We start from the raw sequence: 23774 nt of genomic DNA, 5'->3' as shown, positions 1-23774 counted from the left end.
GATGCTTAACTACTGAGCTACCAGGCACCCCGAAGTCAAACCTTTTAAACAGGATTGTATTCACTGAGCTCTAGTTTCCCAACTCTGCCCTCTCTTCCTATCTTTCTCTTTCTCACAGATAAGCGTTTTCATTACTTTTTAATTTTGTTATTCCATGTTTTTTCCTGTTCAATAATATAAATAAATATGTTTATTATTCTCTCTCCTCTTACCAAAAATATGTTTGTTGATTTTTTAGTTAACAATATGTAAAATTGTAACAATATAGACAGATTATAGAGGAATTAAATCTATATTTCATTCCTTTATTCATTGCTTTTCGTTTATTTTTTTTTTACAGCTTTATAGTATTCCATTGTATAGTTATACCTAAGGATGTTCAGCCAATTTGTTGATGAATAGTTTACAGTCTTTTGCTGTTATAAACAGCACTGCAATGAATAACTTTTGGTATATGTTATTTAATATTTTTTGCCATTGTATCTTTGGAATAGAATTCTAGGAGGGGATTGTTGGGCCAAAGACAAATGCATGTATTATTTTTAAAATAATAGCTAAATTTCTTTCTGTGTTTTTGATGCCCACCATCAGTATTTGAGAGTGCCTGTTTGTCCAAAGCCTTTCTATCAGAATTTATTGTCAGATTTTAGATTTTTGTGTCCATGTGATAGGTAAGAAATAGTATGGCAGTATATTTTTAATTTTTTAAATAAGTAATGTTGCATATCTTTTCATATCTTTAAAGGTAATTTTATTTTTTGTGAGCAATCTGTTCGTATCTTTTGCCTGTTTTTCTATCAGGATATTGGTCTTCATTCTTCCGCTCATTTTTAGTGCTTTATATATTTTATAATGGGATACAGAAACTATATAATCACACATTTCCCCTGAATTGGTCATTAGTCCTTTGACTTTGTTAGTGCTTTTTTACCATACCAGATTTTTTTTTTTGGTCAGTCAAATTTATTGACCTTTATCTTTACTAGTTCTGGGTTTTGAATCATAATTAGGAAAGTTTTTCCCACTCCAAGTCAATGAGAGAAATAACCCATTTTTCCCCCTGCTCTTCCCCTCTCTATTTACTTTTTATTTTACATTTAAAGCACAGATCTGTTTGATGTTTATCCTCATGTACAGTATGAAGAATAGATCTGTTTTGTTTTTTTTTTTAATGTGGCTGTCCAGTTGTCCCAAGTCACTAAAAGGTTTCTTTCTCCTGTTGACTTGAGATACCATCTTTGTTATATGTTATATTTCTATAGACATTTGGACCTATTTATGGAGTTTTCTTTATGTTCCATTGGTCTCCATATACTTGAAGCACACTGTTTTAATTATAGACACTTCAGTTTTCTTGGTTATCTTTGCCTGTTTATTCTTCCAAGTGAACTTACCTTTTTTTAATTTTTAATTAAAAATTTTTTTTTTGTAATGTGTACTTATTTTGGGTGAGAGAGAGTACGAGTGGGGGAGGGACAGAGAGAGAAGGAGACAGAATCCAAAGCAGGCTTCAGGCTCCAGGCTTCAAGCTGTCAGCCCAGAGCCTGACACAGGGCTCGAACTCAAAAACCATGAGATCATGACCTGAGCCGAAGTAGGACACTCAACCGGCTAGACCACCCAGGGGCCGCCCCCCCAAATGAATCAGAATGTTTATCTGAGGATAGTGGTAGTGGGGAGACATATAAAAGTATTGTTATTGGGATTTTATTTGTTGGCTAAATTAGAGTGAACTGACATATTTAGTATTTTGTATATTCCTTTTCAAGATTATGGCATTTCTTTTCATTTGTTGAAGTCTAGTTCTGTATCTGGCAGGGAATATTTTATAGCCTTTTTTAAATTTTATTTTTTTGGGGCGCCTGGGTGGCTTGGTTGGTTAAGCGTCCAACTTCAGCTCAGGTCATGATCTCACGGTCCGTGGGTTCGAGCTCCGCGTCAGGCTCTGTGCTGACAGCTCAGAGCCTGGAGCCTGTTTCCGATTCTGTGTCTCCCTCTCTCTCTGCCCCTCCCCTGTTCATGCTCTGTCTCTGTCTCAAAACTAAATAAACGTTAAAAAAAAAAAAAATTTTTTTTTAAAAATTAAAAAAAAAATTTTTATTTTTTTAGGAAAACTGCTTTATTGGGACACCTGGGTAGCTCAATCAAGCGTCTGACTCTTGATTTTGGCTCACGTCATGATCTCATGGTTTGTGGGTTTGAGCCCTGCATTGGGCTCTGCACTAACAGTGTGGAGCCTGTTGGGGATTGTCTCTCTCCCTCTCTTTCTGCCCTTCCCCCACTCTCATGCTCACGTGCTCACTCTCTCTCAAAATAAAACTGAAAAAACAAAAACAAAACAGCTTTATTGAGGTATAATTTACCTACCGTAAAATTCATCCATTTTAGGTATGTGATTCAATGATTTTCAGTAAATTTAGTGTTGTGCAACCATCACCACTGTGTGGTTTTACATTTCCATTAATTCCAAAAGATCCCGCCTGCTCGTTTGCAGTTAATCCCTGTCCACCCTTCAGACCTACACAACGTAATCTGTTGGTGTCTCTAAGACTTGCCTTTTCTGGACATTTCCTATAAATAAAATATAATATGTGATCTTTTGTGTCTGGCTTTTTTCCCTAAGTGTAATGTTTTTGTGGTTCATCCATGTTGTAGCAGCTATCAGTGATTACTGTCTATTTACTATTTAGGTTTTTTTTTGTATTATTCCATTAGATGGGTGTACCACATTTTATTTACCCATTTGTCAGATGATTGACATTGAATTGTTTCTGGTATTTGGCTATTGTGAGTAATGCTATTGTGAACTTTTGGATACAAATCTTCCTGGATATGTATGTTATCATTTCTGTTAGCTAGATATCTTTGTGGATATGTATGTTTTCATTTCTATTGGCTAGATAACCAACAGAAAAATCCCAAAGAGGAGTCAAAGTTAGAGCAACAACTTCTATAAGTTTGTTACTGCAAAAGACAGCAGCAGTAGCAAAAGCAGCTAGTAACAGGAAGATGCTTTTAATAGTAACTAGCACCAACATGTTGAGTACTTACGGCACTGTAATGTAGTTTATATACAGAGTATGAGTTTTAGGGACACCTGGGTGGCTCAGTCAGTTAAGCATCTGACTTTGGCTCAAGTCATGCTTTCACAATTTGTAGGTTCAAGCTAATAGCAGAGCCTGGAGTTTCCTTGGGATTCTGTGTCTCCCTCTCTCTGCCCTTCCCTTGCTTGTGCTCCTCCTCTCTTAATAAATCAATAAATAAACATTAAAAAAAAAAGTATGAGTTTTAGAATTGAAATTAGGTTTGAATTTCGAGTGTTGCTTACTATTTCACAAGTCATTTAAACTTTCTAAGTTTCAGTTTCTTGATAGAACTAGACATACACAATATTGTATATGGCACAAAGTATGTGCCCACAAATTGGAAGCTATTCTTTTTTTCTTTAAAATGTATTTATTTATATTGAGAGAGAATATATGCACATGTGGGAGGGGCAGAGAGAGAGAGAAAATCCCAAGCAGCCTCCACACTGTTAGCACAGAGCCCAATGCGGGGCTCGAACCCACAAACCACGAGATCATGACCTGAGCCGAATTCAAGAGTAGGTTGCTTAACTGACTGAGCCACCCACGCACCACCTGGAAGCTATTCTTATTATTCCAGGTACCCCTGGAAGCGTCATGCCAGACTTAAGACAGAGGAACCAGGGTAACCAATGGTTATACTGGCTGACATTTCTTATAGATGTTGCCAAGACAATCTGTGATCTCTTGTCAGGGAATAGAAATGGTCACTGAGTTAATGAAGAACTCTGTCAGTGAAGCCATTATTTTTGTAACCATTATTACAGTACCCAACATTCTTTCCAGGCTGTTACGTGTTATTTTTCTCATGATGGTTTTTTCTTCCCCTCATGATGTTTTAAAAGGTACAAACAACATAAGTAATTTTAAAAGAAATAGTTAAAATCACCTATAGTCTCACCACTCTAATGTCTTAGCTGTACTCAAGTTTCTTGTCCTTTAATATTTCTAAATGTAAGAGTCAGTGTGAAAATAAAAATGGTCCAATAAGAAATGACCAGGTTTTCTTTTAAGCAATATCGAGGTTTAACTTCATACTTTTAGGTTCCTATTTCCTTTAAATTTGGTTTCAAATAATTGTCATTCTAGAAAAAAACACTAGGTTATAGATGCCAAAATCTTGCTTATTGTGATTATTATTTAGTTATATGTATTATGTTCAAGTTATGCTTGTAAAGTTCCTTTTTAGAAAAATACTTAAGCAAGAGAGTAAGACTATCAGTTAACTTATATAGCCTTTAGTTACAGAATCTGTGCTCATAAAAAATTGTATAAATTGAATTTTAATGCATTAGCAAAGCTATCTTTGTGTCACTTACCACTGAAACTTCAAAATGTTACATTTATGTTAGGTTTTGCCTAATTGCGTGTAAGGTATTTATAATCTTTGTTTTGTTTTTTTTTATAGGTTTTTAAGTTAGTTTCATGTGTGCAATACATGGAGAGAAACCAGTAATAAAGCTTATATGCAGGTGTAGCTTTTTTCCCTATAGAATGGTAATGCCCAGTTGGTGGGTTAAAATAAGGGAAGTATTAAGAATCTATGATGTTTTATTAATATATATAATGCTTTTAGTTTTAAATATAAAATTCCCTTTGTACTCCTGCCTTAAGCCATGTCATGTGGTTGATTATGAAGGAGGAATTGGAAAAGTAATTTGGAAATTGAATATAGGATATTATTTTAAATAGCCACTCAAGTGCTATTTTTTTTTCTTTACCTATAAGATAGACATAGGCTATTAAAAAATACATTCTACCTCAATATGTCTAGGTGTATAATCTTTGGAACTTAGAAACTACTTCTGAAGTAACTTTCTCCAAATCAGATCATCATTCATTGACTGATTAGCTGGTGCCTGCTCTCTTCTCCTCTTTGAAGTATCAGAGAGTACATTGTAGATCTTTGTCATGGGCTTGTACCTCTTCTAGATACTGGCCAGTTTTTGAAATAGTGCATATGTTTGATAATGTACAGCTGTATTAGAGGTGAAATTCAACGTTTCCAAGGAATGGCACCTTGGGTGAAGGAATAGATTGCATAAACCCCACAATGAAAGAAATTGAACGTTTGTTGTCTTTGTGTTAATAATAAGCAAGAGTTCGCTAAAAGTTGGGTAAAAATAAATATACAGTATCAATGGTATACCTACATACTAGGAGAAAAGAACAATAAAGGGAACTGGGGTGCCTGAGTGTCAGAGTCAGTTAAGCATCTGACTCTTGATTTCCACTCAGGTCACTATCTCATAGTTTGTGAATTTGAGCCTGGACTCAGGGGTTCTGTGCTGACAGTGTGGAGCCTGCTTGGGATTTTCTCTCGCTCTCTCTCTCTCTCTCCCTCCCTCCTTCCCTCCCTCCACCCCTTCCCCTCTCCCTCCATTCCTCTTTCTCACTCCCTTTCTCTCTGTCCCCCTCTCTCCCTCCCCCTCCCCTTCTCCTTCCCCCTTTCCCTCCCTCCTCCTCTCTCTCTCTGCCCCTCCCCAGCTCCTGTGTGCTCGTTTGCCCATGCGTGCACTCTCTTTCTCTCTCTCTCAAGATTAAATAAATTTAGGGGCGCCTGGGTGGCGCAGTCGGTTAAGCGTCCGACTTCAGCCAGGTCACGATCTCGCGGTCCGGGAGTTCGAGCCCCGCGTCGGGCTCTGGGCTGATGGCTCAGAGCCTGGAGCCTGTTTCCGATTCTGTGTCTCTCTCTCTCTCTGCCCCTCCCCGTTCATGCTCTGTCTCTCTCTGTCCCAAAAATAAATAAACGTTGAAAAAAAAATTAAAAAAAAAAAAAGATTAAATAAATTTAAAGAAAAAGAATAAAGAGAGCTCATTTACAAGAGAAACAAAGTCTCTAAGAATAATCTTTTTCAAATTTTCTTTAATGTTTGTTTATTTTTGAGAGACAGAGCACAAGGTGGGAAGGGGCAGAGAGAGAGAGGGAGACACAGAATCTGAAGGAGGCTCCAGGCTCTGAGCTGTCAACACAGAACCCAACACGGGGCTCGAACTCACGAGTTGTGAGATCATGACCTGAGCTGAAATTGGATGCTTAACCGACTGAGCCACCCAGGCACCCCTCTAAGAATAATCTTAATAGGAGTGTATTTGACCTCTGTGAAGAAAATTATATAGCATTTGTTAGCATTATAATAAAGTAAACCCTACAAGTTTCCTAGAGATTTATAAAAGATGGTATTGGTAGATGGCAAGATATATTCTTGGATGAAAAAATATATTATAGAGATGTCAGGGCTTCATTGGTGTTATTTAATGCCAAATCAGTCCAAATCTCAGGAATTTTCTTTTAGCCTTGATTTTATAATCCTGAAGAATTAAGAAAACCTGAGTCTACTTAGGTATCAAAATACAATTATTCTAGTCTTTTCAACAAATGTTATTTGGCCATTTGTAGGTCCACATGCAAAAGAGATTAATTAATTAGACCTTTTATGTCATGTCAAGAACAAAAATTAACATAGAATTAATGTAAGATCTAAACTATACAACTTCTAGAAGAAATATAGGAGAAATTCTCAGTGACTTTCTGTTAGGCAGAGATTTCTTAAATATGTCACCAAAAGCATCATGCATAAAAGAAATTGCTAAGTTGGATTTCATCAGAATTAAAGACTTAAAAAATTGTTTTAATGTTTATTTATATTTGAGAGAGACACATAATGTGAGTGGGGGAGGGGCGGGGAGGCAGAATCTGAAGCAGGTTCCAGCTTCCAAGCTGTCAGCACAGAGCCCGATATGGGGCTCGAACTCATGAACTGTGCGATCATGATTTGAGCCAAAGTTGGACGCTTAACCGACTGAGCCACCCAGGTACCCCGAGAATTAAAGACTTTTAAAAAATTTTTTTTTTCAACGTTAATTCCTTTTTTTGAGAGACAGAGGCAGAGCATGAGTTGGGGAGGGGCAGAGAGAGAAGGAGACACAATCTGAAGTAGGCTCCAGGCTCTGAGCTGTCTGCACCGAGCCTGATGTGGGGCTTGAACCCACGAACTGTGAGATCATGACCTGAGCTGAAGTCCAGCGCTTAACCAACTGAGCCACCCAGGCACCCCGAGAATTAAAGACTTTTATGCTTCAAAAGATACTGGGAAAAAAATGAAGTCATGCTACCATCTGGGAGAAAATATTTACAAATAATGTATCTTTAAAAGACTTGTATTACAAATATATAAAGAACTATTACAACTCAACAATAAGACCAGGGTCCAAGTTAAACATGGACAAAAGAGCTGAACAGACACTTCATTAAAGTGACTAATAATAAGCACTTGAATAAAATGCTCAACATCAGAAATGAAAATTAATGAGATATCACTATATATCCACTAGACTAGCTATAATAAAAGACAATAATAATGATTGATGAGAATGTGGAGAAACTGGAGCCCTCGATTTCCTGGTGGGAATGATTTGGCAGTTCCTTAAAAAGTTACACATAAATTTATCATAGTACCCAGAAATTACATTTGAAAGTATTTACCCAAGAGAAATGAAAGTATATATGCAAAAACTTAACAGATTCATGTTTATACCAACTTTATTTGTAATAGCCAAAAGTGAGAAAAATCTAGAGTCCATCAACAAAAATATGGATAAACAAATTGTGGTATATTCACATGATAGGACACCACTCAACCATAAAAGGAAATGAACTATTGATACACAGAACTACATGAATAAATATAAAAATAATACACTGAATGAAAAAAGCCAGACACAAAAGTATATGTAATGTATGATTCCATATTTAGATAGAACTCTTGAAAATACAAACCAAACCATAATGACAAAATGCAGGTCAGTTGTGGGAGTGTATCATGGACATGGAGGGATGATGATTTGACTGTAACAGGGCATACAGGATCTTTTTAGGGTATTGGAAATGTTCTAAAATTGGATTGAGGTGATGGTTATGCTCTGTAAATTTACTGACATCAGTGAAGTATACACTTAAAATGGGTGAAATTTTTAGCTCTCAGTCTTCTTATGGGTAAATTCTTTTCAAAAACATGACATGTAAACTCTTGGCAGAGCTTGATGTAGATAGGTAATAGTAATGAAGAGAGACGAAAGTTTTTAAAAAGATTGAAGAAAAAAAAAAGACAGTGCCACATTTATGAAAAATACAGCAAGGGAAGAAATGGAACGGGACTAGTGTGTGTGTGTGTGTTTGTGTGTGTGTAACCATCTTAACCATTAAAAACTTTTTTTTTTTTTTAATTTTAGAGAGAGAGCACGCAAGTAGGGGAGAGGGGGGCAGAGGGAAAGAGAATCTTAAGCAGACTCCATGCTTAGTGTGGAGCCCAATATGGGGCTCAATCCCACAACCCTATGATCATGACCTGAGCCAAAATCAAGAGTTGGATGCTCAACTGACTGAGCCACCCAGGCGCCCCTCCTTCTTAACCATTTTTAAGGGTACATTTAAGTAGTAGTAACTATATCCACATTGTTGTGAAACATAATCTCCAGAACTTTTCCTCTTGCAGTCTGAAACTCTATACTCCTTAACTCCCTTTTCCCCTCTCCCTTAAGCCCTGGTAACCACCACTTTACTTTATTAATTTGTCTGCTTTAGTTCTACACATAAGTAGAATTAATACAGTATTTTAAAATTTTTTTGTAACTGGGTTATTTCACTTAGCATAATGTCCTGAAGATTTGTTCTTGTTGTAGCATGTGATAGTTTGTTCCTTTTAAAGGCTGAATAATACTCCATTGTATGCATATACAGTATTTTGTTCATCCATTCACCCATTGATGGACGTTTAGGTTGTTTTCACCTTTTGGCTGTGAGCTTGGGTGTGCAAGTATCTCCTTGAGACAAAATGTGAATTTTATTTTTATCCTTTTTTTTATTCACATATTTTTAAATATTTTATTTTTTTAATTTTATTTTAGAGAACGAGAGAGAGAGAGAGGTAGCCAGGGAGAGGGACAGAGGGAGAGAGAGAATCTTAAGCAGGCTCCATGCTCAGTGCAGAGCCCAGTGCGGGGCTTGATCCCACAATCCTAGGATCATGACCTGAACCGAAATCAAGAATAGGACGCTCAACCAACTGAACCACCCAGGCAGCCCAAAATGTGAATTTTAAAGTATGAAAGTCATATCTTACAAGCTGTTAAAAAAAAACAGCATTACCCTGACATAAGAATCTTTGTCAAAGGGGATGAATAGATGGCATTAAAATATAACCTAAAACACGTAAGAAGATTTAAGATAGGTATCAAAATGTAATAGAGGAAAATGAATTTTTCAGTAAATGGTTGGGGATAGCTAATTACCCATGGAGAGTGAGTGCCAGATTCTATTTATAATCTTATCTAATACCATAAACAAAAATTAGTTCTAGATGAAGTCAGTAATTAAGGAAACACATTGAACAAAATATAGATGTATCTGTCCTCTAAATAAGGATGCACTTTACAAACTTAGAGCAATTTAGAAAAGAACTACAAAAGAAACGACAGATTTCATAATTTAAAACCAAAGAGCTGGGGTGCCTAATGGCTCAGTCAGTTAAGTGGCCAACTCTTGATTTCAGCTCAGGTCATGATTTCATGGTTCGTGAGTTCAAGCCCCTGCACCAGGCTCTGTACTCACAGCATGGAGTCTGCTTTGGATCTTGTGTCTCCCTCTTTCTGCCCCTCCCCTGCGCTCTTCTCAAAAATAAATAAATGTTAGAAAAAAATTTCTTTAAGTTAAAAAAAAAAGCTGCTTTGTATTTCTTAAAAGAATACCATATCTCATAAATAAAATCTATCTTGGGTAAAATTAACAGCAAATATACTATCTTTATTTTAGATATTAAAGAGTTATTATAGAATGTGAATATCTTATATAAGATCTTAATACCTTTAGATATTACAGGATTAATATTTCTATATAAGATCATACAAATTAATATGGAAACCACTGGGGTGCCTGGGTGGCTCAGTCGGTTAAGTGTCCGACTTCGCCTCAGGTCATGATCTCACAGTTCGTGGGTTCGAGCCCCGCATTGGGCTCTGTGCTGATAGCTCAGAGCCTGGAGCCTCCTTCGGATTCTGTGTCTCCCTCTCTCTCTCTGCCCCTCCCCAGCTCACACTCTGTCGTCTCTCCCTCTCTCAAAGATAAATAAACATTAAAAAAAAATTAAAATATATGGAAACCACTAAAAGTTGTAAAGAACAAATCATAAAAGGAAATAAACATGAAGATGCACAGATTAAGAAAGTAAGTACTGTTTTCACTATGTATGTTTAGCTCTGGTCTTTAAAAAAATTTTCTTTTGACAGGTAGGATTTTTACTTTTATAATGAATTTCATAGCCTTCAAAGTAAAAGTTTTTGTCTGTTAGTTTAAAACATTTTTCCTTTTTGCTTCCAGGAAGTATTGATGAAGATGTTGTGGTGATAGAAGCTTCCTCCACTCCCCAGGTCACTGCCAATGAAGAAATTAATGTTACCTCAACTGACAGTGAGGTGGAGATTGTAACAGTTGGAGAAAGCTATCGGTATGATTTTAATTCCTGTTTGCAGATGTGAAGTTTTAAATGTAAATATTTAAACATTTGTGCTGCAGATACTTGGATTCTTTTACCCTTTTTTTTTTTTTTTTTTTTTTTTTTTGAGACCTCATTTGAGCATAACCAGATTAGTGGTCTTCAAACCAGGTTGCATTAGACTCACCTGGGAAGATAATAAAGTAAAATTGTTCCCTGGATCATATATCCCGGACCAACAGAAAAGCACTGCAAATGTACAGTGGGAGTTAAGAGTTAATGCTGCAGATAAACAGTAGTTTTACTTAGTGCTTTACAAAATTTAGTTTGTTTTATGATTCAGAGTTCATGAGCTTCTTTGAGTTTTAGATGTGAATAAAACGTAAGTATTAGAATGGTACTAAAAGTAAAAGTAGTGAAAAATATTAAGGAGTATTGATATTTATGTATTCATTTTTGTTCTAATCTATTTCAGGATTTCATTGATAGCAGTGAAATTTGTGCTATTAGGGCAATGTAGTATAAAACATATTTTTGTAATTTTTTTGGTCCTTCACTCAGTAATTTTATCTAAACCCTGAACTAAAAAATGAATGAAAATATGTCATTCCTTGATAAATAACTGGAAATAATATTGCCCTTTTGTGAATTACTTTGACCAAAAAAAAAAAAAAAAGAAAAAGGAAAAAAGAAACCATAACACTATTCATTTTGTGCTTTAGATGATTACAGATATTGATACAAAAGGCAGTAAAGTGTTCCTTTATTCCATTTGATATGCCAAACTAATGTAAGGATGAACCTTAATTTTTGTGTTGGGATGAATTTAGAAATGCATTTGCTCTTTGTGTTTTAATTTGTGTTATTTATTAATTTTTTTTTTAATTTTGGAAGCATGTTACAAACATACTTAGAATGTGCTTCTCCATTTGTACTTTTCCATTGGCGTACCTCTTCTAATGGCATGGAAGAGAGCACTCTGTAATGTATCTGTTTCAGTTTTATTTTTTTTTTTATTTATTTTTTTTTTTAAATTTTTTTTTTCAACGTTTATTTATTTTTGGGACAGAGAGAGACAGAGCATGAACGGGGGAGGGGCAGAGAGAAAGGGAGACACAGAATCGGAAACAGGCTCCAGGCTCTGAGCCATCAGCCCAGAGCCTGACGCGGGGCTCGAACTCCCGGACCGCGAGATCGTGACCTGGCTGAAGTCGGACGCTTAACCGACTGCGCCACCCAGGCGCCCCTATCTGTTTCAGTTTTAAATGATTTTCCTAGACTCAAGAAAATTGGTACTCCATGGTAGGTGCCACAGTTACCCTGTGACTGTACGTAGTGCTTGATACAATACTACTCAGTTTTTATGAGCTACAAGGATTGCTGAAATGAAGGACCTATCTTTGTGGAACTGGAGATCTTTCTTGTCATGGAGGTGCTTAATGTTCAAGCAGATGCATTTACCATAGTAATAGACCACGATCTTGAAAAAGACACACAGTGATCATGACCCATCTTTATTTTCCTTACTGTTACACGGGATATTAACTTTGTCACTGTTTAGCTGGCTTTTGGTCTTTCCTCTCTGAGAATGCATCCAGGGCCTCCTGGCTGGCTCAGTCAGTAGAATATGAGACTCTTGATCTCAGGGTTGTGGATTCAGGCTCCATGTTGGGTGTAGAGTTTGCTTAAAAACAAGATCTTTAAAAAGAGAGAGAGCAAGAATGCATCTGTGTTTCAGATTCTTTAATTTTAGGATTTGACAGTTGTCACTAATCATAGGGACCACTGTGAAAACCATTCCTTATACATCAGGTTTTTAGTATAATATTTGAAGGTTTCATGAACTGCAAAGTGGACCTGGAACTTTAATGCGTCATTAAGAGCCTCCCAGAAATAATAGACTATTTAGTCTCATTACAGTCTCTTGGTTTCTCAAGAATTTTAAATTGTGATCTCTCTTTTCATCCAAAACCATTTCATCCTGAGACATTTGTTTACTATCATGCCTTGATCTCCACAATTCTTGCTGGAATGCAGCGTCTTTTTTTGCTGTGTCTCCGGAATTCACCTTTATACTCCTGGTTACTTGAGAATTTCATTTTACAATTAGAGCTTCTTTCTAAATTCTTAGGCTCTACAATTCATTTTCAGCCCCAGTTCTTTCCTGAGTGGTCAAGCCTACATCCCTGATGACTATATATTAACGGATCTGGTTCACCCTTTCCATACAAGCTGACAATAAGCTTCTTTTTTTTTTCTTAAAGATAATTTTTTTTTAAATAATCTCTATACCCAATGTCAGACTTGAACTCACAACCCCAATATCAAGAGTTTCATATTCTTCCAAATGAGCCAGCTAGGTGCCCCTGACAATAATCTTTAAGCAGTTTTTACATTCAGTTTGGGCAAAAGGAAAAAAATCAACTCATAAGCCCCACCTTTTTAAAACACTTATTTTTCTCCTGAATCTTGAATAATATCCTTCTGAACCCTCAGTTCAGACTATTATAGTGAATCCTTGAGTTTTTTTTTAATACTTAGAGATAATTTAGTGGAATACAACACGATGCACATAATAAAAGATGATATCAGTGTTAGGTGTTGAGGGTTTGTGGTTACATGCTTTAAAAGCAAAAAGTGGGGGTGCCTGGGTAGCTTAGTCGGTTAAGCATCCAACTTTGGCTCAGGTCATGATCTCACAGTTTGTGGGTTCGAGCCCCGTGTTGGGCTCTGTGTTGACACCTCAGAGCCTGGAGCCTGCTTCAGATTCTGTCTCCCTCTCTTTCTCTGCCCCTCCCCTGCTTGTGCTCTCTCTGTCTCTCTGTCTCTCTGTCTCTCTCTCTCTCTCTCTCTCTCTCTCTCAAAAACAAACAAAGCATAAAGTGGCTCAAACAAGTGATCTTTCTTATGACTACCAAACTAGTAAACTAGCTGTAACTATCTTTACCTGTCCTAATCCCAGAAAATCTCTGGTGCCTTGAATCTTTAAAAAAAATTTTTTTTTCAAATGTTTATTTACTTTTGAGACAGAGACAGAGCATGAGTGGGACAGAGGCAGACAGAGAGGGAGACACAGAATCTGAAGTAGGTTCTAATCTCTGAGCTGTCAGCACAAGGCCCGACATGGGTCTTGAACCCACAAACCGTGAGAACATGACCTGAGCTGAAGTTGGATACTTCACCAACTAAGCCACCCAGGTGCCCCACCTTGAATCTTTTTTAGGACAATACCAGAAACTTATCTTGGTTTAGGACTCTCAAAGCCATGTTTTGCAAATTCAGTCTGGATTCAACATACAAGATTGTGTGGGTGTTATTTAATGTTTAACATATTGATGTTTTTGTTACTTTACCTGTGGTGAATAATTTCAGGTATTAAATAAAATGTAAATACTGGATTACAACCCGGTGAGTATTCAAAATAACCATTGAAAAGAGAGCAGCATTCTTGAAACAGAATCCTGTATTTTATACCAGTGATTGGTCTCACATATCATTTCACATATTCTCAGGTCACTTGGTTGGTGAACATTTGTTGAACATTTCATTCAGCAAATGTTTTATTGAATGCCAGGCATTGTGCTAGTCATAATTTTTAATTCTATTACCATTATTTCCTTGGAGAAGAAACTTTATAACTTGAACTTCACAACATGTTTTGTAAGAAAGGCTTATGATTTCTTAAGAACTAAAATTCTTGTTCATTTTTTTATGTTTACTAATTTAATATTGATGTCACTTAAGGTCTCGTTCAACTCTTGGACACTCCAGATCTCATTGGAGCCAAGGTTCAAATTCTCATACAAGTCGGCCACAGGAGCCACGGAACCGCAGTAGGATCTCTACTGTTATTCAACCCTTGAGGCAAAATGCAGCAGAAGTTGTGGACCTTACTGTTGATGAAGATGGTAGGTTGGATTAGTAACAGTGTAGAATTAAGAAGAGAACTGATAAAATCAGATACCTTTGAAGCTCCTAAAATGAAACTCCTGCCACTTCCTGTTAATATTATTAAACTACTGGAAAGTTTTTGGATATTCTAATCTTATTTTTCACTTGATCTAATTACCTCAGTTTATAAATTGTGCCTAAAATTCTTTCATTGTTGTTGCTCAGCAGTTATTTTCTTAGGAAAAAACTATTTTTTACAGGTGGTAGCTTGAGCTACCCTCAGACTTACCTATTACTTTAATTTATAATATTATTGTCATGCTTTAACTTTGCTATGAAAAATAGAAGTGACAGGGATGCCTGGGTGGCTCAGTCGGTTAAGTGACTTTGGCTCAGGTCATGATCTTGCGATTCATGGGTTCGAGCCCCACGTCGGGCTCTGTGCTTATAGCTCAGAGCCTGGAACTTGCTTCACATTCTGTGTCTCTGTCTCTCTCTGCCCATCCCCTGATTGCATGCTCTTTCTCTCTCAAAAATAAATAAACATTAAAAAAAGAAAAATAGAAATGACACTTTTTAAATACAACAGAAAAGCAACATAACTTGAATTTACGTGGTTAATACTGGTTATTTGAAATGTCAGAATTGCTTTAAAAATTATGTTATCCTCTAATATTACCAGTACCTTTGTGCTGCTTGGCTGTGGTGTTTTCTTTCGGCTTGCAACTGCATCCAAGTAACTAAGAAAAGAAAGCTAGAATTGGAAAACAGGTGAAGGAAAGTGGTAGCATGTATGAATATATGAATATTTAGGTGTAGATTTTCCCACATAAGTGAAAATTACCCTAAGATAGTAGTTAGTTACATCTTAGAAGGAAGTGGTCAGTCATAATTTCCTTAAAGGAAGATGATAAGCCTTATATGAATTTGTTAGCTTTAAATTGGAGGAAGGATACATAAGATAGGTAGGAAGAAAGGCCTGGTACAATCAGCTCTTGTATGGATTGTTTGCAGCTTGGGTGATCAAAGCTTTCAGTGTATGACTACTTTGAATTAAGATGTTTATGAAGAGGTAATTTAGTCCTATTATCTGCATTTCATTGAACCATGTCTCAGCTTTTATTTTGAAGTGCCATAAATTATCTGTAAGACAGTGATTAATATATTAGGGATTCATTTAAGATTACTCAAAGTTAATTAAATTAGGATTACTATGTTGGAAACTCTGTGTGTTTTCCCTGTGATGTCTGCCAGCCAGTAAATAGGAAAAGGTGACAGAGTAGTCTTTTAACCCATTGGAATTAGTTCGACCAGAAGACTTTCACTAGGTTATAAGTATTCCAGTGATCATTAGATGCCTTCTCCTCCCTACTAGTTTCTCTCATTGGAAGACATCTATCTTATTAAAAGTAAGTCCAAAATATTAAGTATATCAGTTAGACCAATGGTTCTTAAGTGCTGACCATTTTGTGCTCCTGAAGATATTTGGCAATATCTGCAGACATTTTTGGTTCTTACAGTTGGGGAAGAGTACTGCTAATGTCTAATGGGTTGAGGCCCAGGATGCCACTAAACATCCTAAAAGGCACAGGACAGCCGTGCCGGTACCGACTCCCATCTCTAGCAAAAAATTACCCAGCCCAAACTGTCAATACTGCTAAGGTCAAAATGTTAAATACCATTTGCCAATAAACAGAGGTTTCTTCCTCCCCTTTTTATGTATAAGGAAATATATTTGTTTATGCATCCAGAGTACAGTCTCCCATTTAGATCAGCAGGCACTATTTGTGTTTCAGGAATCCACTCAGCACACTGCATTGTATAGAATAGTTTATCCTCTCATTCTGTATCACATTAAGAGAGTCCCTTCTCAGATCTAATTGTTCTGACTGTGCTTTGGACAGACTTATTTTCACCTTTTACACAACTGTTTTCAGTCTGAAATATAACTTGTACATAAGTTAAGGTCTGCCTGATCAAAAAGAATGAAATCTTGCCATTTGCAACTACATGGATGGAACTAGAGGGTATTAGCTAAGTGAAATTAGAGACAAACATCGTATGACTTCACTCATATGAGGACTTTAAGATACAAAACAGATGAACATAAGGGAAGGGAAGCAAAAATAAAAACGGGGGGGGGGGGACAAAACATAAGAAACTCTTAAATATGGAGAACAAACAGAGGGTTACTGGAGGGGTTGTGGGAGGGGGGATGTGCTAAACAGGGAAGGGGCATTAAGGAATCTACTCCTGAAATCATTGTTGCACTATATGCTAACTAACTTGGATGTATATTTAAAAAATAAATTTGAAAAAAAAGAAAAATCCGCCTGAAATTTCTTTTACTTTCTACAAAAATTTTACTTTTGTTAGAAAGCACTGATGATTATCAATATTTGCAAACAAATTTTTGAAAAAGGCATGTAAGAAAGAGACTAACACAGTGTTAAAAATCATAGCTAATGTTTAAGTAGTTCCTATATGTAAACCATTATGCAGAGTGCTTTATATGTGTGACCTCAGTTCATCCTAACAATAGTTGTGTGAGGAAAATTCTGTACTTTCCCAGTTGTACAGACGAGGAAATGGAGAGTGTTTAAGTAACTTATCCATGACTGTAGTGTCCATGCAGTCTGACTCTAGAATTCATTCTGTACCAGAGAAAGTGTAATTTGTAATACTGGTCTGATAGCCTGTGACAATGTATATGAAAATAGTAAAGGGGCTTTTACTTTCCTTTTCTCATTTTCTCCTTTGTGATCAGAAAATTTACATAATTGTTACCCAAAAGACTGTGGTAATCACCTGAATGTTAGAATATGCATATATGTTGATTTTTTTTAATGCAGTAATTGTATTTTAGTAGCATGTCATTTTAATGTTGCATGCGAGCTTTATGAAAGCTTTTAAAATTTAATAATTATAAAAATGTTACCATGAATTAAAATATAACCCATTACCTGATCTATTTTGAAATGCTGATTAAACATTTTGTATTTTGCAGAACCTACTGTAGTACCAACCACTTCTGCAAGAATGGAATCACAAACCACAAGCACTTCCATTAACAATTCAAATCCATCTACCTCTGAGCAGGCCTCTGATACTGCTTCAGCTGTCACTGGTAGTCAACCCCCCACAGTGTCAGAGACTTCAGCTACTCTTACAAGCAATAGCATGACTGGTACTTCCATAGGAGGTATGTAATAAAGTGGGGAAGCACCATTTTTCATTACTCTTTTTAGGAAAAGTATTCTTGTTGCTATATTAGCAAGAGCATATTTGTAGAATAAATCCTATGTGAGCAAAATAATGTCTTTAGAATTAGACTATGATTTCATATTTCAGTTTGTGTGCTATATATTACCAAAGTGTCATAGCTCAACTGAAAGAGATCAGTGAGAATGAAATGGCTGACCAAAAATATGAGCAACAAAATAAAAAATAGGTAAATTGAACTTCATCAAAATGCAAAACTTTTATACATCAGAAACATTATCAAGAAAGTGAAAAGACATGGCCACAGCAACTTCTTACTCAACGTGTCTCCAGAGGCAAGGAAAACAAAAGCAAAAATGAACTACTGGGACCTCATCAAGATAAAAAGCTACTGCACAGCGAAGGAAACAGTCAGCAAAACTAAAAGGCAACCAATGGAATGGGAGAAGATATTTGCAAATGACATATCAGATAAAGGGTTAGTATCCACAAATCTATGAAGAACTTCTCAAACTCAATACCCAAAAAACAAATAATCCAGTGAAGAAATGGGCAAGAGGCATGAATAGACACTTCTCCAAAGAAGACATCCAGGTGGCCAACCAACACATGAAAAAATTCTCAACGTCACTCATCATCAGGGAAAAAAATCAAAACCACAATGAGATACTACCTTGTACCTGTCAGAATGGCTAACATTAACAACTCCGGCAACAACAGATGTTGGCGAGGATGCAGAGAAAGAGGATCTCTTTTGCACTGCTGGTGGGAATGCAGACTGGTGCAGCCACTCTGGAAAATAGTATGGAGGTTCCTCAAGAAATTAAAAATAGAACTACCCTACGACCCAGCAATTGCATTACTAGGTATTTATCCACGGGATACAGGTATGCTGTTTCGAAGGGACATATGCACCCCAATGTTTATAGCAGCACTATGAACAATAGCCAAAGTATGGAAAGAGCCCAAATGTCCATCAATGGAGGAATGGATAAAGAAGATGTGTGGCACAAAAACAGACACATAGACCAATGGAATAGAATAGAAACCCCAGAACTAGACCCACAAACGTATGGCCAACTCATCTTTGACAAAGCAGGAAAGAACATTCAATGGAAAAAAGACAGTCTCTTTAACAAATGGTGCTGGGAGAACTGGACAGCAACATGCAGAAGGTTGAAACTAGACCACTTTCTCACACCATTCACAAAAATAAACTCAAAATGGATAAAGGACCTGAATGTGAGACAGGAAACCATCAAAACCCTAGAGGAGAAAGCAGGAAAAGACCTCTCTGATCTCAGCCATAGCAATCTTTTACTCGACACATCCCCAAAGGCAAGGGAATTAAAAGCAAAAATGAATACTGGGACCTTATGAAGATAAAAAGCTTCTGCACAGCAAAGGAAACAACCAACAAAACTAAAAGGCAACCAACAGAATGGGAAAAGATATTTGCAAATGACATATCAGACAAAGGGCTAGTATCTAAAATCTATAAAGAGCTCACCAAACTCCACACCCGAGAAATAAATAACCCAGTGAAGAAATGGGCAGAAAACATGAATAGACACTTCTCTAAAGAAGACATCTGGATGGCCAACAGGCACATGAAAAGATGCTCAACGTCGCTCCTCATCAGGGAAATACAAATCAAAACCACACTCAGATATCACCTCATGCCAGTCAGAGTGGCCTAAATGAACAAATCAGGAGACTATAGATGCTGGTGAGGATGTGGAGAAACGGGAACCCTCTTGCACTGTTGGTGGGAATGCAAATTGGTGCAGCCACTCTGGAAAGCAGTGTGGAGGTTCCTCAGAAAATTAAAAATAGACCTACCCTATGACCCAGCAATAGCACTGCTAGGAATTTACCCAAGGGATACAGGAGTACTGATGCATAGGGGCACTTGTATCCCAATGTTTATAGCAGCACTGTCAACAATAGCCAAATTGTGGAAAGAGCCTAAATGTCCATCAACTGATGAATGGATAAAGAAATTGTGGTTTATATACACAATGGAGTACTACATGGCAATGAGAAAGAACGAAATATGGCCCTTTGTAGCAACGTGGATGGAACTGGAGAGAGTGATGCTAAGTGAAATAAGCCATACAGAGAAAGACAGATACCATATGGTTTCACTCTTATGTGGATCCTGAGAAACTTAACAGAAACCCATGGGGGAGGGGAAGGAAAAAAAAAAAAAAAGAGGTTAGAGTGGGAGAGAGCCAAAGCATAGAGACTCTTAAAAACTGAGAACAAACTGAGGGTTGATGGGGGGTGGGAGGAAGGGGAGGGTGGGTGATGGGTATTGAGGAGGGCACCTTTTGGGATGAGCACTGGGTGTTGTATGGAAACCAATTTGACAATAAATTTCATGTATTGAAAAAAAAAAGATATATATATATATACACATACATACACAACGGAGTATTACTCGGCAATCAAAAAGAATGAAATCTTGCCATTTGCAACTACGTGGATAGAACTGGAGGGTATTATGCTAAGCGAAATTAGAGAAAGACAAATATTATATGACTTCATTCATATGAGGACTTTAAGATACAAAACAGATGGACATAAGGGAAGGGAAACAAAAATAATTTAAAAACAGGGAGGGGGACAAAACATATGAGACTTAAATATGGAGAACAGAGGGTTACTTGGAGGGGTTGTGGGTGAGGGTGGGCTAAATGGGTAAGGGGTATTAAGGAATCTACTCTTTTTTTTTTTTTTTTTAATTTTTTTTTTTTCAACGTTTTTATTTTATTTTTGGGACAGAGAGAGACAGAGCATGAACGGGGGAGGGGCAGAGAGGGAGGGAGACACAGAATCAAAACAGGCTCCAGGCTCCGAGCCACCCGCCCAGAGCCTGACGCGGGGCTCGAACTCACGGACCGCGAGATCGTGACCTGGCTGAAGTCAGACGCTTAACCGACTGCGCCACCCAGGCGCCCCATTAAGGAATCTACTCTTGAAATCATTGTTGCACTATATGCTAACTTGGATGTAAATTAAAAATAAATAAAACTGAAAAAAATAAATACAACTCTGGAAAATAAAGGAAAGGAATGACAGAATTGACTGCATAAAAATTTAAAATATATGGGCCAAGGGCACCTAAGTGGCTCAGTCAGTTGCACATCCAACTCTTGATTTTTTTTTTTTTAATTTTTTTTTTTCAACGTTTATTTATTTTTGGGACAGAGAGAGACAGAGCATGAACGGGGGAGGGGCAGAGAGAGAGGGAAACACAGAATCGGAAGCAGGCTCCAGGCTCTGAGCCATCAGCCCAGAGCCTGACGCGGGGCTCGAACTCACGGAGCGCGAGATCGTGACCTGGCTGAAGTCGGACGCTTAACCGACTGCGCCACCCAGGCGCCCCCAACTCTTGATTTTGACTCAGGTCATGATCTCAGGGTCATGAAACAGTCTGGCATTGTACTCATGTGCTGGGCATGGAGCCTTCTTAAGATTCTCTCTCTCCCTTTCTCCCGTTTTCCCTCTCCCCACCTCCTGGCCACTTGCTCTCTAAAAAGAAAAAAAAAATACAGGTCCTGATACATAATGTAAGCAAAAATTAAAAATCAAGAGAAAATATTTGTAATATATATCAAACTATGAGTCTCTGCAGTATCCACCATGACTCCAAAAAAGGGGTAACAAAAAGACAAAATGAACAATGTAAAAATAGCAAAATATATAATAAAATAATGAAAGAACATTAAAAAAAAAGAAAGTGAAAAGACAGCCTACAGAGTGTAAGAAAAATACTTGAAAATCATATATTTGATAAGGGTCTAGTATCCAGAATATATAAAGAGCTTACACAGCTCAACAATTAAAAGACAGATAATCCTAGTTTAAAAATGGGCAGAGAATTTGCGTAGGTATTTTTCCAAAGAAGATACACAGTTAATCAAGAAGGACATGAAAACAGCATACTTAGTTATTAGAGAAATGCAAATCAAAACCACAGCGAAGTATTACTTTATCTTCATCAGGATGTCTGTTACTCAAAAAAAAAAAAAAAAAAACAAAAAAAAAAACCAACCAAAGAACAGGAAATCAGAAAATAGCCAGTGTTGACAAGAATGTAGAGGAATTGGAACCCTAATGAACATCTGGTGGAAATGTAAAATGGTGCAGCTGCCTTGGAAAACACTTTGGCAGTTCCTCAAAATGTTAAACCATAGTTATCATATGACCTACAATCTGACTCCTAAGTACGTCCTCAGAACAATTGAAAATGAGGATAGGGGTTTTTAAAAAAGCTTGATGTCCATTTTCTCAGTTTCTTTTTTTTTTGTTTGTTTTTTGTTCTTTTGATGTCATATCTATGAAACCATTTCCTAATCCAGGGTCACAAAGATATTCCTGTATGTCATTAAGTGTTTTCAGCTCTTACCTCAGATTACTATGTTTCAGTTAGCAATGATACCTCTGGTACTTCCTCCTATGAGGTGTTTAACTGAGCATTAAGCTAGCCTTCTTTGTTTCCTGGACAATGGCACAGAGATAGGAATTTGCTGACCATTTATTAACAGCAATATTATAGACCCTGTATCTCATAGATTGACTATATCTATGAGCATTAATAATGAGACCACCTTTTACTGTCTATCATTTTTTATTTTTATTTTTTTATTAAAATATTTTTTAATGTTTATTTTTGAGAGAGACTCAAAATAAGATTCTCTCTTATTTTGGGGAGGGTTAGAGCAAGAGGGAGACACAGAATCTGAAGTAGGCTCCAGGCTCTGAGCTGTCAGCACAGAGCCCGATGTGGGGCTTGAACTCACAAGCCGGCAGATGATGACCTGAGCTGAAGTCGGATGCTTAACCAACTGAGCCACCCAGGCACCCTATTTTTTACTTTTCATAGTATCTTCCTTTTTACAATATTCTCATAAATTACATTGAGTAGATTAGGAAATTGCTTGTGGCTGGATTAGGTCTCCCTTCTGTGGGAAATTGAGAGTAGAAACCAGAATCCAAGGAGGTTTCCCAAAAGTGTCTTTTAAATACTATATTCTTTGAAAAAAATGTAGGCAGAAATGAAATGGGCTAATTTTTATTTCATTTATTGAGTGTATACTCTTTCCCAAGTACTATACTGAGTGTCTTCTGTATTATTTTATATATTATTATTTAATCCTTTTAAGGATTAAAAAATCCTTTTATGGATTTTAAGGATTAATCCTTTGTTAATATAACTCTTCCCATTTCAGAAATGAAGACATCTGGAAGTTAAATCCTTTCATCAAAGTCAATAATAATCTTTGAGGCAAAGATTTGAACTTTTCTCATTCACTCCTTTCCCCTGGTAGCTTTATGTACTCTCTTGTCTAGGTTTTATGTGACACAGTCCCAACTTTATTTCAATTCTGTCTCAAAGCTTTTATCTCTATTTATTTTTTAAGACTCTTGTTGCTCAGAATTCACATTTTATATCTAACATAGTGATGACATTACTACCTGAATGGTTTTCTCATGATACTATTTTACCTATATTGATGATTACCTTTGGGATAGACTTGTTTGTGTTGTGTTTCTCTGGACTAGGGGAACCTTGTTTCAGGCCAAATTGTTTTCTGTATAAACCTGATAGAAGTACATACAGATATTCAGACTATATTAGGAGCACTCAGTTCTGCTGGCTTCATTTCCTGCTAAGACTCTATAGAACTTGTTCTGTAGAGTTCTTTAGATTCTATTCCTTACTTTGCACCTTCTTGCATATTTCCAACCTTGAATCATTCAAGCCATCTAACTACTCCTGTCGAGGTTTTTAGATGGGACTGGTGAAAATCATAGAACTAGGCAGATTGGTGCCTCATAAATTTATGGAATCTAATCTTGGGCTTTTGGTAATAAGTTGCCATAGGGTGATGTATCTCAGTTAATTCCCTGTCCTTCTTCTCCTTCCTTCTTCTTGCCTTCCAAAATTTTCTGATTCTCCTCAAAACTGTGATTTCCCCAGGGAAAAATAAAAAGTAAATGAAGGTTCTTGAGCACTCATAACTTCCAGCCCTCCATGAAAACCTTTATATCTATCCTTCTTTCCTAATTCCTGCTC

At 36.8% G+C, this 23774-nt stretch overlaps 1 protein-coding gene across 5 annotated transcripts in view; it reads left to right on the top strand.

Moving 5' to 3' along the window:
• Positions 1 to 23774, top strand: part of RNF111 (ring finger protein 111) — a 99279-nt gene that overhangs the window by 50632 nt on the left and 24873 nt on the right. For all 5 annotated transcript variants that reach the window (XM_030318075.2, XM_030318076.2, XM_030318074.2 and 2 more), the window contains 3 exons: positions 10462 to 10588; positions 14321 to 14484; positions 17475 to 17669. In XM_030318075.2, the coding sequence (XP_030173935.1) occupies positions 10462 to 10588; positions 14321 to 14484; positions 17475 to 17669 (486 nt within the window). The remainder of the gene's footprint in view (positions 1 to 10461; positions 10589 to 14320; positions 14485 to 17474; positions 17670 to 23774) is intronic.

The sequence above is a fragment of the Lynx canadensis genome, chromosome B3 (genome assembly GCF_007474595.2).
Source record: "Lynx canadensis isolate LIC74 chromosome B3, mLynCan4.pri.v2, whole genome shotgun sequence".
In the NCBI taxonomy this organism is placed as follows: domain Eukaryota; kingdom Metazoa; phylum Chordata; class Mammalia; order Carnivora; family Felidae; genus Lynx; species Lynx canadensis.
This window is presented reverse-complemented; position numbering and strand designations above follow the sequence as displayed.